Source organism: Podarcis liolepis (assembly GCF_965112155.1).
Source record: "Podarcis liolepis genome assembly, chromosome: 2".
Classification (NCBI taxonomy): domain Eukaryota; kingdom Metazoa; phylum Chordata; class Lepidosauria; order Squamata; family Lacertidae; genus Podarcis; species Podarcis liolepis.
The window spans coordinates 33330534-33345201 of record NC_139555.1 but is presented as its reverse complement, the minus strand read 5'-3'; the positions used below and the strand labels follow the sequence as shown (position 1 = coordinate 33345201).

Genomic DNA, 14668 nt, shown 5'->3' with positions numbered 1-14668 from the left:
AGCTGTCAACCTATCCCGGATTGTTAGATATCCCATAGACTGTCCCCGGGACAGGTGAGGCTGCTGATCCCTTACTGTATTTTCAAATCTGAAAGCTGACAGCTATGCAACCAACCCATCCCAGGGTTACGTGCGCGCGCGCGAGATAACGCTCGATGAGTGCTGAAAACTATAAAGCGCACTCTGCACATGCTTAGCGAGCTACACTTCCGTTAACCGCCATCCTGCGAGTTCTCATGCTAGATCCTTGCAGAGAAGGGGCCGGGTTTTTTTTATTATAGAAAACCGCATTATTTATTTATTTTTTACTGTGCAAAGCAACGTGGGCCAGAGAAGCTCCAGCGGAACCCAGCCTCTCTCGCCCCCCGCCCTCCCCGTCGCTAGGGGCGGACTCCTCGTCGCCTCCGCCCGTCAGGTGGCGGAAGAGCAGCGCGGAGCGGCATGGGCGCCCTTGGCAAGCTCAGGGCGGCGCTCCCGGCTGGCCTAAGGGCAGTTCGGCCGCCGCCAGAGAGGCCCTTCGGAGGCGCCTCCGCCGCGCAGCTCCGCCCTCGGCCTCCTGCTCCGGAAGCGGCGGCGACCGCCGCGCTCTACGTCCACGTGAGTCCGGCGGGAAGCGGAACGCGATTCACCGCGCGCGAGACAGGGGGGAAACATTTTATGCGCTTGCGCACGCCGGCTTCCCCGCGAGCGTTGTAAAACGGACTTTTGCGCATGCGGACCGCGAAGTAAAGCTGCTCCTCCTTTTCCTGAGGCGCTGAGTAACTCCCGCCAAATCGACTGCCGGGGATACCTTCCACACACCCTTTTTAGTAAAGTGCGCATGCGCCGTTCCTTAGGCGTTCTCTAAGTCCGGAAGGAGGGTTTGCCCTGTTTCCTTTGCAGGCCTCTTTCCCTCACCTCCAGTGCGCTTGCGTGGGGTCTGAACTGGTGCAAGTACAGTGCGCTTCCTCGACGGATCGGTTCTCACTCTGCGCATGTTCATGATGGTGATAATGTCTCTTCCATTCACCCCCCGACCCCCTCTTACTGAGGACTTGCATGTGTTTTACCATCACAACCCAGATGGTTATGACTCAAAGAGAGTTGCACCATAACTGAGGAGGGAAAATATTGCGGACAGATCAGTGTGTGTGTGTGTGTGTGTGTTCAGATCCATAGAGATTTATCTACCTGATCTAGTTTCTAAGAAGTGTATAATGGATTCTGCTCAGCCAAAAGCCCAATAGACTTCCTCTGAAACAGAAATACGTGGCAACGTGGCATTTTACCCCAAACTAAGCACACCTCTCTCATAGTTGACAGTCTTTCCTTGCCTTCACTCTTCCATGTCTGCTTTTGTCTTTTTTTCTGTCTATTTAAGAGGCAAAATGCACATCATTAGCATGACAGGCTGTTGCTTCCTGAGCAGTATGATATGATTTCCAGCTGAGGGGGGTTATAGGAATGCTCCTACATCTTAAAAACAACAAAACCTAACGCATCAGAAAGAATATATGTAACACATTCCCATGAGTAATTGGGTTATTTTTGGAGGCCCTCTTCAGGAAAGAGTCCTGGAAAACCACCTGTGCTGACTTTCTGTGAATTGGTATTAAAAAACCATTCTGTTCTTGCTCTTCCCCATGTAATTCCAAATTTGTGTTTGGAACCACAACTGATTCTATTTCAGAACAAGTTCATTCTGGGGCGTTGTCATAGCAAGTGTAGAAGACTAGGTTGCCTTGTGCTACACTTCCTCCAGCAATCATCCTTTTCCCAAGCATAATTCATAATGCAATACTAAACATATCTCCACAGAAGGAAGTCCTATTGAATTCAATGCCGCTTACCCCCAGGTTAAATTTCCCACATAACTCCTTTGTAGAGTCCTCTCTTAAACATTTCACCTGCCCACAAATATACGGACTGAAAGACATGATGGTCACGATGAATGGAAAGCCTTTGAAGTTTAGCCAAAGCTAGAGATAGAGCATCTTTATGAAATAAAATGGGTTTGTGGTTGTTTTTTTACTTGGGCTGGCATTTATTGGCTGAGATTAAACTCTGTTGAGTAGGACTAAGTCTATAGTGCAATAAGTATATTTGTATTTTGAATCCACCATGTTTTTAAAACATGCTGGTGGTCACTATGTGCCTTTAGAATGAGTGCAGAGTTAAATATTTTGCATTCCAAGCCATTTTATTGATTGCCCCTCTTGGTAGTTAGAAGTGTTACAGGCTTTGGTCTGGCAAGATGTTGACGATAGCAGGACACAGCAGGGTGAAGGTACCAGAAAGTGTGTTAGGTCTTAACAAATAAGAATTCTATTGTTTCCTTGGTCTCTTAGTGGCCCTACTGTGAGAAACGCTGCAGCTACTGCAACTTCAACAAGTACATTCCCCGAAATCTTGATGAGCAGAAAATGAGGAACTGTCTTGTTCAGGAGGCCCAGACCCTGATCCAACTCAGCCAAGTCAAGAGGTTAGTATAGTGGAAGATGAGGGGGAGCTTTTGAACAGTCAGGATTTACAGTCAGGGAACTTTGGAAGGAAAGGGAAAGAGATGAGTTTTACAACAAAGCCAGCAGCTGCTCTTGCGTTGGGAATTTTAGTGTTTTGGGATAAGCCCAATATATTCAGTACTTCACCATTAGAGGACAGTGGCTTTTGTGAAACCCTACAGAGGTTTGAAGTCTTTCTGATCAGTGGGAGCATTATGTTGTATATTTGTTAAGCGGCTTGTAAACTGCTATAGGAAGATTTATTTATTTTATTGAAAAGCAGTAGACAAAAAAAAGGCAATGAGATGTATGGCTGAGACGTATATGGCTCAACACTGTGGGTTCCTCAGATATGTCCCTCTCACCCTCTCCTTGGTTTTGCAGAATCACATCAGTGTTCTTTGGTGGAGGGACGCCAAGCCTGGCCAACCCGCTCACCATTGCTGCTGTCCTGGACACTGTCTCCCAGTGTGCCCATTTAGCAGAAGGCACTGAGGTTACACTGGAAGCCAATCCCACTTCAGCAGATGCCTCGTGCCTGGCTGAGTTCCAGAAAGCTGGTGTCAATCGCCTCTCCATTGGTGTCCAGGTGAGGTGACGGGTGCATTGCTTTCAGGGCTGTATTAATCTGTGCTGATCCAGTTACAATATTCCTTTTGGGAGAAGTTTCTAAAAAGCATTTATGGAAATGTTTGGCAACTTGCATTTGTCAAAAATGGTTGAGCTTGCCACTCTATTTATCAGCATCTCTCTTCCTCCCCTTTCCTGCCCATAGTATGCCAGAAACAGCAAACAGTTACTTATGGAATAAATATCTCAGAATAGTCCAGGATAACCACCAATCTGACCTGTGAGAAATTCCTTTCCTGTTACTATTTTTCTACATCCACAATTTTAAAAGTAAGAGTTAACTTTGGCAAGGGAGAAAGCAAACAACAACCTGGGGATCAGTGTGAGGTTTCAGTCAGGGAAGGAGTTAAAACACAACCCCCCCAAGAATGTATTTCAAAGGGGAGAGGGAGGAAATGGGAAATCTCTTGCACAAACTGTTTTTTGGCCACCAGACTCTTCACATTTTGCTCCCATTGGTTCTTGCTTGCACCTGACATTCAAAAATCTTCATGCTCTAATAGTGTTTTCACTCTTGCCTTACTCATATCTCTTTCCCAACACTTGCACTACTTCTTCTTCTCCTGATAAATGAGGCAAATATACTCATGTTTTCCCGTCCTCATCCACAGTCACTTAATAATACTGAACTGAAACTCCTTGGAAGGAACCACACATCTTGTGACGCTCTGCAAACTTTAGAAGAAGCCAAGAAACTCTTTGCAGGCCGTACTTCCATTGACCTCATATTTGGACTCCCGGGTCAGACCAATGCATCGTGGATCCAGGGTCTGGAGGAAATGCTCACTGTGTGTGATGACCACATCTCTCTCTACCAGCTGACACTGGAGAGGGGAACTTCGCTTTTCAAGCAAGTCCACCAGGGCTCCCTGCCCATGCCTGATCCGGATGTAGTATCAGAGATGTACGAGTGCTCCCGGCATGTGTTGCAAAATTCAGGTTTCCATCAGTACGAGGTCTCCAATTTTGCTAGGAATGTAAGTCTGTTACTTTGCCTAGAACCTCTGCTATACAGTGGTACCTCGCAAGACGAATGCCTCGCAAGACAAAAAACACGCAAGACGAAAGAGTTTTCCGTTTTTTGAGTCGTTCCTCAAGACGAATTTCCCTATGGGCTTGCTTCGCAAGACAAAACGTCTTGCGAGTTCTTGCGAGTTTGTTTCCTTTTTCTTTAAGCCGCTAAGCCGTTAATAGCCGCTAAGCTGCTAATAGCCGCTAAGCTGCTAATAGCCGTGCTTCGCAAGACGAAAAAACCGCAAGACGAAGAGACTCGCGGAACAGATTAATTTCGTCTTGTGAGGCACCACTGTATAGCTTAAATCAGGAGTGGGGACCTTACTCAGTCCAAGGGCAGCATCCAAACATTGTGAATCTTTCCCACACACCAATTCATACACACCAATGTCACCCACTTCCGTCCATTCTCACGTATAATACAGACCATACCAATACCCATTCATGTTTGTTTTCTTCCCACCCCAACACACACACTCTGACCACACCTCCAAATAATTAGGCTTGAAAAAGCATTGGAGTTGCAGTCTCCACAAAGATCTCGCTCTCACACACACATATACAACAGCTAAACTTGAAAACAGCTTCCCATTGGAGTCACTGGAAGACTTTTTTTCAACACAATTGCCACAGGTGGAGGGTAACTGGGGTTGAGGGTCATAGCTGCTAAGGGAATGGTTAACCTCCCCGTGTGCTGTCACACACACACACACACACACACACAGAGAGAGAGAGAGAGAGAGAGAGAGAGAGAGAGAGAGAGGGAGAGTGAGTTTTCAAGCCTGACAAGCAAGAGGAGCTTTTTTCAGTGTGGGGGTTGCAGGATATGGTTAACCCTTCCCTCTTCAGTTGCAACCACTCCCAAAAAACCACAAAACAATCCCCCCAAAGGGGATATGCAGAGAAGCACCCATGGGTCTCATCCAGACTTCAGATGGATTGGTGGCGGGGTTCCTCTGGCCTAAGCAGAAGGGAGTAGACAAAATAATTTCAGATAATGAAATAAGCTTGCTTGCTTGATTGTGTGTGTGTGTGTGTGTGTGTGTGTGTGTGTAAAGAGAAGAATATTATCCAGCTACAGAAGTGAAGCAAACATGCTCTGAGGATGCCTTCTTAGCAAAGAACAGAGCATGTTATGGAACGCAGTAGGCACAGGCTGAGACTGATAGTCAGAAGGCTTAGTTCCCATCCCAAGAGAGAGCTTTAAATCTGAGCTTTCCACTTTCTCACAAAACTTGAATGCTGGATCCACTGAGTTGCTGAGCGTCCTCAGGAGTCAGTGGCTAAAGGGTGCCCAGCATGGTGTAACACTGGACTACCTATTCCTTAGTGGTTATGCTGTTCTGTTGTTTTTTTCCCCTGCAGGGGGCACTTAGTACCCACAACCTGTCCTATTGGCAAGGGAGTCAATATATCGGGATTGGACCAGGTGAGCATTGCTTGGGGAGATGAGAGGGGCCAGCCGCTTCCCAATCTGGGCTCTCCAAAGTGCTTTTTCAGATGGCACCATTTTAGCTGTGCTTCATGTTAGACATGAGTTGTTGGGGAAAGATGGCCTCAGCCATCTGATGGCTGGGCAGTTATGCACATTTGCTTCCCATACCCTCTAGAGACGAAGAATTAAGCCACAGCCCTGGCTGCCTCTTTCCTAGGTGCCCATGGGAGATTTGTGCCATGGGGAGATGGCAAGGTCCATCGGGAGGCCAGGATACAGACTTTGGAGCCAGATGTATGGATGAAGGAGGTGTTGGCCGTTGGGCACGGGACCCGGAAGCGGACTGAACTCAGCAAACTGGATATGTAAGCAGAAGGGGAGGCGAGGAGGCAGTTTTATCCCATGAATTTGAGTAGAATTCCTTCAAACCATGGTATTGCAGCGGGAACACCTTGGATTCAAGTTTTGACTTGACCACGAACTCAGTAGTTGCCCATAGGCATGCCATGGCTGCTTAGGCCCCCATCTGCAATAGGGGAATACAGTGGTACCTTGGGTTACATATGCTTCAGGTTACATACGTTTCAGGTTACAGACTCCGCTAACCCAAAAATAGTACCTTGGGTTAAGAACTTTGCTTCAGGATGAGAACAGAAATCGTGCTCTGGTAGCGCGGCGGCAGCAGGAGGCTCCATTAGCTAAAATGGTGCTTCAGGTTAAGAACAGTTTCAGGTTAAGGACGGACCTCCGGAATGAATTAAGTACTTAACCCGAGGTACCATTGTACTAAGACCTACATTACATTGCTGTTAGGATTTCTGAGAAAATCCATGTGAAATGCTTTGAACACTCTAAAGAAGGGGGAGGGGAGGATTTTCAGCTCAAGGGCCTCATTCCCTCAAGTCAATCTTTTAGGGTGGCAGTGGTGGGTGGGGCCAGAGGCAAGGAATGGATGGAGCCACAGTGACTCTTATCTTTGATATGGTGGCTACATTTCAGCTGTGGAGAATCCAGAGGCTTCTATGCATACACATCTCTCCACCCTTCAGCTGGGCCAGGGTTTCCCAAACTTGGGGCTCCAGCCGCTTTTGGACTACAGTTCACATCATCCCCGGCCACTGGTCCTGGTAGCTGGGGATTATGAGAATTGTAGTCCAACAACAGCTGGAGACCTAAGTTTGGGAAACTGATCTAGGCAAATATGTTTTAATATGTATATAATGCTTGAAATAGCAGGTGAAGTTGGTTCAGAGCATGTGTCCTCTGCGTAGGCCAGACATAGCCAAACTTGGCCCTCTAGATGTTTTGGGACTACAACTCCCATCATCCCTAGCTAACAGGACCAGTGGTCAGGGATGATGGGAATTGTAGTCCCAAAACAGCTGGAGGGCCAAGTTTGGCCATGCCTGGTCTAAGCTAATCTGCTACAGTTGCTAGGAATGGTGTGTGCAGAAAAAGCAGTACAGGTTTCTGGTGACTACCGTATTCCTAGGTTGCTAGAGAGTTCTATGTCCTTGTGTTATGTTACCCTGTGACTGTCTCCTTTGCAGACTGGAAGAGGTTCTGATGTTGGGGCTTCGTATGGATATAGGAATTACACACAAGGTGAGGTGTGATTGTGCCAGCAACTACACTTGCAGCCAACTGGGTGGGGCTGAAATTTTCAGTGCCCTAACTCCAGAGCTTTTGGCAGAAATGGCCTATTACTTCCTCTTTTTCTGAACTTTCTCTGTCTTTTCCACAAGGTACTCAGCAGGTAGAATCAAAAGAATTAAAGAGAAATGAGTGGCCAAGAAGCAAAATACGTGACCAGCACCAGTGGTTTGAATCTGCTTTTAAAAGATTGGATTTTTATTCCTTTTGGAGAAAGCTTTGAAAAACCTGCTGGTTGTGGTTGCTAAATGAATGAAAGCTGGAAATAACCTTTGTGGGATTTCCACTGGCCACGAGGCTCTCAATTTTAGGAACTGCAGATTTTCCCCGCCCTCGGTTTATTTTCCTTAAAACACACGTTGCTTTCAGTGGTCCAACAAGGAGAGAATTAGCTGTTGCCTAAAGCAACCCACAGGGACGTGGGTGGCGCTGTGGTCTAAACCACTGAGCCTAGGGCTTGCCGATCGGAAGGTTGGCGGTTCGAATCCCTGTGACGGGGTTAGCTCCCGATGCTCGGTCCCAACTCCTGCCAACCTAGCAGTTTGAAAGCACATCAAATGCAAGTAGATAAATAGGTACCGCTCCGGCGGGAAGGTAAACGGCGTTTCTGTACAGTGCTCTGCTTTCGCCAGAACTGGCTTAGTCATAGAATCATAGAATCATAGAGTTGGAAGAGACCACAAGGGCCATCAAGTCCAACCCCCTGCCAAGCAGGAAACATGACCTGGAAAAACTGTATGTGGACAAACGGTGACTCCCTCGGCCAGTAAAGCAATATGGGCACTGCAACCCCAGAGTCGTTAGCGACTGGACTTAACTGTCAGGGGTCCTTTGCCTTTACCTTTAAAGCAACCCCCTGCACCTTTCTCTCTCTCCAACTTTTATTCAGAGTTATATTTGTTTCCTTGCATCTATCAGCAGCATCCAGTTATGTACACTGGGAGCAGGAAAGAAAAGGAAAATAACATGGTTATTTCTGACCAAAAGCATTACTAGGGTGGGGAAAAACAACTCAACACTGAGCTTCTTAATTTGGCAGCAGTGCTGTGTCAGGCATCTTGTTGAGTAGTACTGTAAGCTACACCAGGAACTGGGACCATGGGGCTCTCCAGATGTTCCTGGGACTCCAGCTCCCATCAATCCCAGCCAACATGGCTGGTGGTCCGACATGATGGGAGCCAAGTTCAACATTGGGAGGGTCATGTTTCCCATTCCTGCCCTAAATCTTCACCCCTCCAACAAACACAAAAATGGTGAAGTCAAGCTTTGAAAATCAAACCGATTCAAGCTTGCCAAATTGCTTAGCATATTTTGGTTATGGTAGAAATCTAGAAACCGCTGGACAATTTTGCACAATCCCAGTGCAGGCTGAGATGAAAACAACAATATACTTCCACCCTTGCTACAACTTAACTTACCAGGCTTACTCCCAACGATGGTTTGTTGCCAACAATATAAAAGGGGTGTTGGCATTCAAATATGGGTTTGCCACCAAACTAGCATCTAGATTCTGTTTTAGCAACTGGCATGGCCGCTCAGTTACTGACCTTCATTACAAAGATGCAGTCAACCTAGGATTTCAGAAAGATATGCTAGCTTGAATGCTGGTTGCCAAGGACAGAAGGGGGGGAAAGCAAAAAAGAATTTATTTATTTTTACGTATGTACATTGCTTCTTGCCTTTTGGTGTTAGGAGTCTCCAAAGGTAGCCAGAAGACCATAAAAAACCAATTTACAACAACTCATAAATCAACAACTCATAAAATCGGTAAATGATATATTTCAAGCAATATGTAGTGCTGGGTTGCACATAATACAAACTATGGCTTAGTGCAAATGGAGAAATCACAGCCATTTTGCTGCTGCTGCTTCCATCTTGCTGCTGCCGTCGCACTGCTGTGAGCCAAGCCATGCCTTGGCTTAGGGTGTCATCTGAACCCAGGCTTGAGGTTTGTGTCGCTCCAGTCAAGCCATGAGCTGTAACTATGGGGTGTTCTGGGTTTATAGCTTGTAATTTGGCTGGAGCAGGCAAACCCAAAGCCTAGGTTAAGACAACATGCTTAGCCAAGGGAAGGCTTAGCTCACAGCAGTGCAGCAGGGGGAGGAGCGCTCTCCAGGAACAATCACACTAAGCCATGGTTTGTTTGGTGTAGTGTTATATGCAAACTTGATAGCAGAATGGGAGGCTGTTGGGGGGGGGGGGGAGTTACTGCACTTCCTGAAAATTTCTAGGGAGCTAGAGCATCCTTGAGGATGTGCCGCAAGAGAATAGGTCTAACTTCTTGAGGACACCAGTTTAAACTCTGGTGGCGGAGGGGAGCAACCAGAGCAGGGCCCCATCATATGGTCTTAAAAGTATATGAGAGGCTGAGGAATTCATTGCGAGGACTTTATAATTGACATTTGGAAGTCGCATTCCCCCCCCACCTCCCACTCATTAGTGTTCTGATAGGACATCAACTGCAAAGCAAATTCTCGAAACTATCGAGCAACACCCATCCTAGCAGCATTTCTTTTCTACAGCACTGGCTGCAATTTGCCCCTGACCTCAGCCTGTGGGATGCATTTGGAGAATCGGAGGAAGTGAAAGAGCTGGAGGAGGGCGGTTTGCTGCTTCTAGACGACAAGTAAGGGGCCCCTATGGGTTCATCATGTTTCTCTGTGAAGAAAGATGCTGTTGTCTGCTGTGGAAGATTAATCCATGTCCTTGTCGGTGGGGATTGGTTTGTTTTTTTGCAGGGGACTTAGGTGTTCTTGGAGAGGCCTGGCTGTGTTGGATTCTCTGCTGCTGACACTTCTCAACCAGTTCCAGAAAGCCTGGGTGGAAAGAGAAAAAACGTTCAATCAAACCTGAAGTCCCTACTTAGGTTCCTTAAGAAGTAAAGGATCGCAGGAAGCAGCCTTATACTGGGTAGGGCAGGACACTAGGGATTAGGAATGTTCCAACCTTGTGCACTGACTCACACTACCATCCGGGGATAGTAATTTAGCCATCTTGATCTCATTTTCTCCACCTACTAAAGCTGGGATAATGACCATGAGCCTTGCAGATGAAATACACGTTATGGAACCACAGCATTCTCATGATGTTAGTAGCAAGGAGGGTAAAACAAGGCAACAAAATGGAATGCAGGGCATTGATCTGTACAGGGGTAGGGCCCACATCCTCAGGTGGCTTGCCCTGATGGCGTCACTAATCACAGGTCCAACAGGCTGAACAAGTAACTTTCTACATAGGATGAAATTTCAACCATTGTCCATTAAACCCATGGCTAAAAGCACAGTGCAAACTTATACTTCAGAGGTAGGATGACTATATTTCAGGGGTGATTTAAATTGAGAAAGCACCATATTTTTCGCTCTATAAGACGCACCAGACCACAAGACGCACCTAGTTTTTGGAGGAGGAAAACAAGAAAAAAAATATTCTGAATCTCAGAAGCCAGAACAACAAGAGGGATCGCTGCGCGGTGAAAGCAGCAATCCCTCTTGCTGTTCTGGCTTCTGGGATAGCTTCACAGCCTGCATTCGCTCCATAAGACGCACACACATTTCCCCTTACTTTTTAGGAGGGAAAAAGTGAGTCTTATAGAGCAAAAAATACGGTATGTTGGCTAGATGAGCTTCAAGTTTCCTACTAGATATAATTTTGGTTGTGTGTGGAGATTATAGTCGCACATTTTGAGAACCGCGGTGGAATTCAAATGACTCCAGCTAATTTATTTGACAAATGAAATAAAGAGTTCAGTTAGGTTTTATACACATTATATACAAACTCCCATGCATGGACTCCGTGCAGCAGCAAACGTGCTCCATTTTGCATTTACTGGCTAACACAGTAACACAGAGACCGGTGATAATAATAATAAAAACGGAAACAGAAACATGACATGTCTTTTCTGCTCAGGTTCATCCACTGGGAAGGTGGGGTGTGCAAAGGTGTGTCAGCTAACTTGATGCACACTGCTGGTTGGCTGGCCTCCTATGATGTCACCAGGAAACTTCCTTGTGCTCATTCCCTGGAACAATGCTGCACTGGATTTTGAAGGTAATGAAGGGAAGGATGATCACATGAACAGGATAGTTTGGAAAAATAAATTAAAAAGGACAGCTGACCTGAAGCGCGTTGGAAGTACAAGACTAATTGCTGAGCCAGTATCTGATTTGCTGATATGCACATAAGTTGTCTTGGGCTCACCCAACAGCCAAAGACCAAATCAAGCTCTCTTATACTGTTTCATTTTATTCTTAAAAGCACACAAACAACAGAACTTTTAAAACATCAATAAAATTCAGTTCCAGAGACTAACAGGCTCTTTTTAAATATTATGCCTGGAGCTTTTGCACCTTAATTGTGAAAATAATTTAAAATATGTAAAATAATATGGCAGAAGCATGGAAAGACCTGGAATCAAAGCAACATTATGCAGCTTAAAGTTCATCTCACCAACCTGGTGAAAAGTTCTTACTTAGTATGTGGTTTTTGTTTTGCCAAAATTGAATAAGATTCCTGAGGTGAAACTACTTTAATGCTGCTTTTTAAGGGAACAAGCCTAGCAATCTCCTGTGCTGTTGGTTTTCTTGCCGCAGGATAGGCTTTAAAAATAATTTCTTGTAAGCCACACAGGAAATTTGTTGCAGGGTGAGATTTAGATCCTAAATAAAACAGACTTGTAAGTGGGGTAACTACACCAAACACAGCTTCACTAAACATGCAAAAAAAGTTTGGGAGTTTTGCACCTTGGTACAATTGCATAGAGGTAAATGGGCTGCTAGGTCATTTCTAACTTACCCATCAGGGGTTTGTGTGTGTATAATCTCTCTCATGAAAAACTGCCTCTTCTTTCCAAATGCAGGGAGAGAGACAAACACACTCACATCTAAGGGCTGATTAAAATCAGTAAAGCAATTAAAGCTTATTACAATCACTCTGGGAGGCAGGAGTAAACTACTAGGGCAGGAATTAAACTTAAAGTGGAATAATTACAGCTTTAATTGCAGCTTCTTTTTACGCTGGATTTCCATCTACTCTTCACTAGTGTGCACATAACTTTTTAATAGATTTACTATGACTAACAGTCTTTAATATTTGCCATTCTCCTCCTTGCAGTAGCTAAGATATAGAATCTGCAATGTAAATAGGACAAGCAGACACATTCCCTGCCCGCCAGCTTATAATTTAAAATAGACATGTAAGGAAAAGGAGAGATAAGGACATAAAATATAGGAGATAATGGGCTGTTGGAGCGGGGTGCAGAAGAGAAGGGGGGGGAGAGTTCTAATAGAAAAAAGTACATTTCAGACAGAGGGGCTGGAAGATGGCATAGTGTGGATTTTGGTGGGAAGGGAATTCAATTAATAACAATAGGGGGGTGAGGGCAGATATGGCATAGAAGCCAAGATTGAACAGGAAAACAGAACCAGCAGAAGTAATGTGGGAATAAAAAAAGAGGAGGCAAAAGGGTTGACAAATTAAAAGGGGAAATGGCTGTATAAGAGAAGTTTATATGAACAAGACAGTCAGTTAAAGATGGGAAAATAGGAACAATGTGGTGAAAACCATGGGAAGAAAGAACAAGCCGAAGAGCCATAGGATATATCTGCATAGCAAATAGTTGAGGGTTGCCTTTAGTTTGTGCTAGACTCCTCCAGTTAGCTAAATTGATAATATGGTGTTGCCTCTTCAGCAACATGGTTGTATGGCAAAGACATACTGCACAAAATTACAGTTGTAGTCTAGGAACACGTCTATTACTCACATCCTTCCCAAAGCAAGTTTGGAACCTGTTGAGGCAACAATAGCTTTGCAACAGGAGAGCTCCTTATGATCTCGTGCCTCTGTTATTTGAACCACAAAGCGTATTTAGACCTCACTGCTAAATTAGATTTGAAGAAATGATTTCGAAATTTAGGCTGGAATCCTGAACATATTTGCTTGGCAGAGATTCAAACAGAAATCACCAAGACTTGCTTCTGACTAATCATGGTCAAGATTTAACTGAAGGAAAGAAGGGAACATGTTTTCAGATAATCCCCTGAACACAACTTTCTATTATATGAGCAAGGAAATGTGTGTACAGTTAAACTGGATGAGCCAAAGGAGCATTCCATCATTTAAATACTCAAACATTCTAGCTATAAAATACAAAATAATTTGTCCCATATGGAATTTGATGCAGGGAACCTGTGTGGTCTGGTTTAAAGAAGAAAAGAAATGGCCAACATACAATGATTTCCCCTCTAACAGTTTATCAGTTTATGACTTTTTTTTCTCCTTTTGCAATTTTAGTTTCTCCCCCCCTTAAAAAAAAATATTATAGGCATTTTGATTTACATGCTTTGGTCCCCTCACTCCCCAAAACAGCATAATTTGCCAGAAAACAAATGACAGCAGGCAGCAAAGTGTTCAAGCCTCCCACACCTGTCTTTTTAAAGCCACCTACACAATTAACAATTGTTACCGGTAATTCTTTAAATGCAGTATCACTTGATTTGGCCATTAATTTATTTTTTTGCATATGATAATCGCTAGTAAGGTAGCAGAACTCTTATCCTAAAACAAATGTTTATTCTCAAATACGGGGGGGGGGGGATATTTTTTGGGGGAGGGGTGTCCTCCCAGTCCAGTTCTTCCTTGTGGAATTTCCTACGCTGGGATTTTATTTTGGAACTGTCAAGAGCTCATTGGGCGTCTCCTGCAACACTTACGTTTTTACATCACTTGGTAAACATGTAAACTAATGGGACTTTTCCTGTCACCGTCATATCCGAGTTTATGGAGAAACAAGCCTGCCTCAATGGAGTAGGCGGGGAAAACAATGGAATAAGTACCAAAACCCCCGAACTGCGGTGGCGATACCACTTGCTCGCGTATTTGCATCCATGCGGGGGCGGCGCACCCTCTGCTACTTCCCATTTTTAGAAGGTGAAAAGGAAGGGGGATTTGCTCAAGAGTTGGAGGCAGCCGATTGGGTGTTTCTGGAGTTCAGAAAGGCCAGCCTACCGCTCCTCTTGCAACTGGAGCCTTGGTGTGTGAACTCGCCACTGGCAGAGGTAATAATAATAATAATAATAATAATAATAATAATAATAATAATAATAATAATAATAATAATAATATTTACACCCCGCCCATCTGGCTGGGTTTCCCCAGCCACTCTGGGCGGCTTCCAATAGAACACTAAAATACAAAAACCTATTAAACATTAAAAGCTTCCCTAAACAGGGCTGCCTTCAGATGTATTCTAAAAGTCTGGTAATTATTTTTCTCATTGACATCTGGTTGGGGAGGAGGCGGCTGCGCATCAAGAACAGCAGCAGCAGAAAAGAAGGTGGCGTCTGGTGTTAAGCACAAGGTCTGAACTCGCTCCGGGATGACTGTGGGCAGGATTCATGCGCTACAGGGGTTAGACTAGATGAGACTTGGGGGTCCCTTCCAACGCTATGATTCACAAATG

General features: G+C 45.0%; 1 protein-coding gene across 4 annotated transcripts; it reads left to right on the top strand.

Annotated features, from left to right (window-relative positions):
• The first annotated feature begins 324 nt into the window (after positions 1-324).
• On the top strand, positions 325-11097 carry RSAD1 (radical S-adenosyl methionine domain containing 1). Of its 4 annotated transcripts, XM_083487230.1 has the most exons (10): positions 994-1124; positions 1865-1991; positions 2328-2461; positions 2865-3069; positions 3722-4087; positions 5490-5553; positions 5777-5924; positions 7110-7164; positions 9735-9838; positions 9951-11097. In XM_083487230.1, the coding sequence occupies exons 3-10, from the start codon at positions 2403-2405 to the stop codon at positions 10063-10065; spliced, it is 1116 nt and encodes a 371-aa protein (XP_083343356.1). In that variant the 5' UTR covers positions 994-1124; positions 1865-1991; positions 2328-2402; the 3' UTR covers positions 10066-11097. The 4 variants fall into 4 exon arrangements, with proteins under 4 accessions (XP_083343354.1, XP_083343355.1, XP_083343356.1 ...); XM_083487228.1 differs by lacking the exons at positions 994-1124; positions 1865-1991 and adding an exon at positions 325-597; XM_083487229.1 differs by lacking the exons at positions 994-1124; positions 1865-1991 and adding an exon at positions 825-986.
• Positions 11098-14668: the final 3571 nt, after the last annotated feature.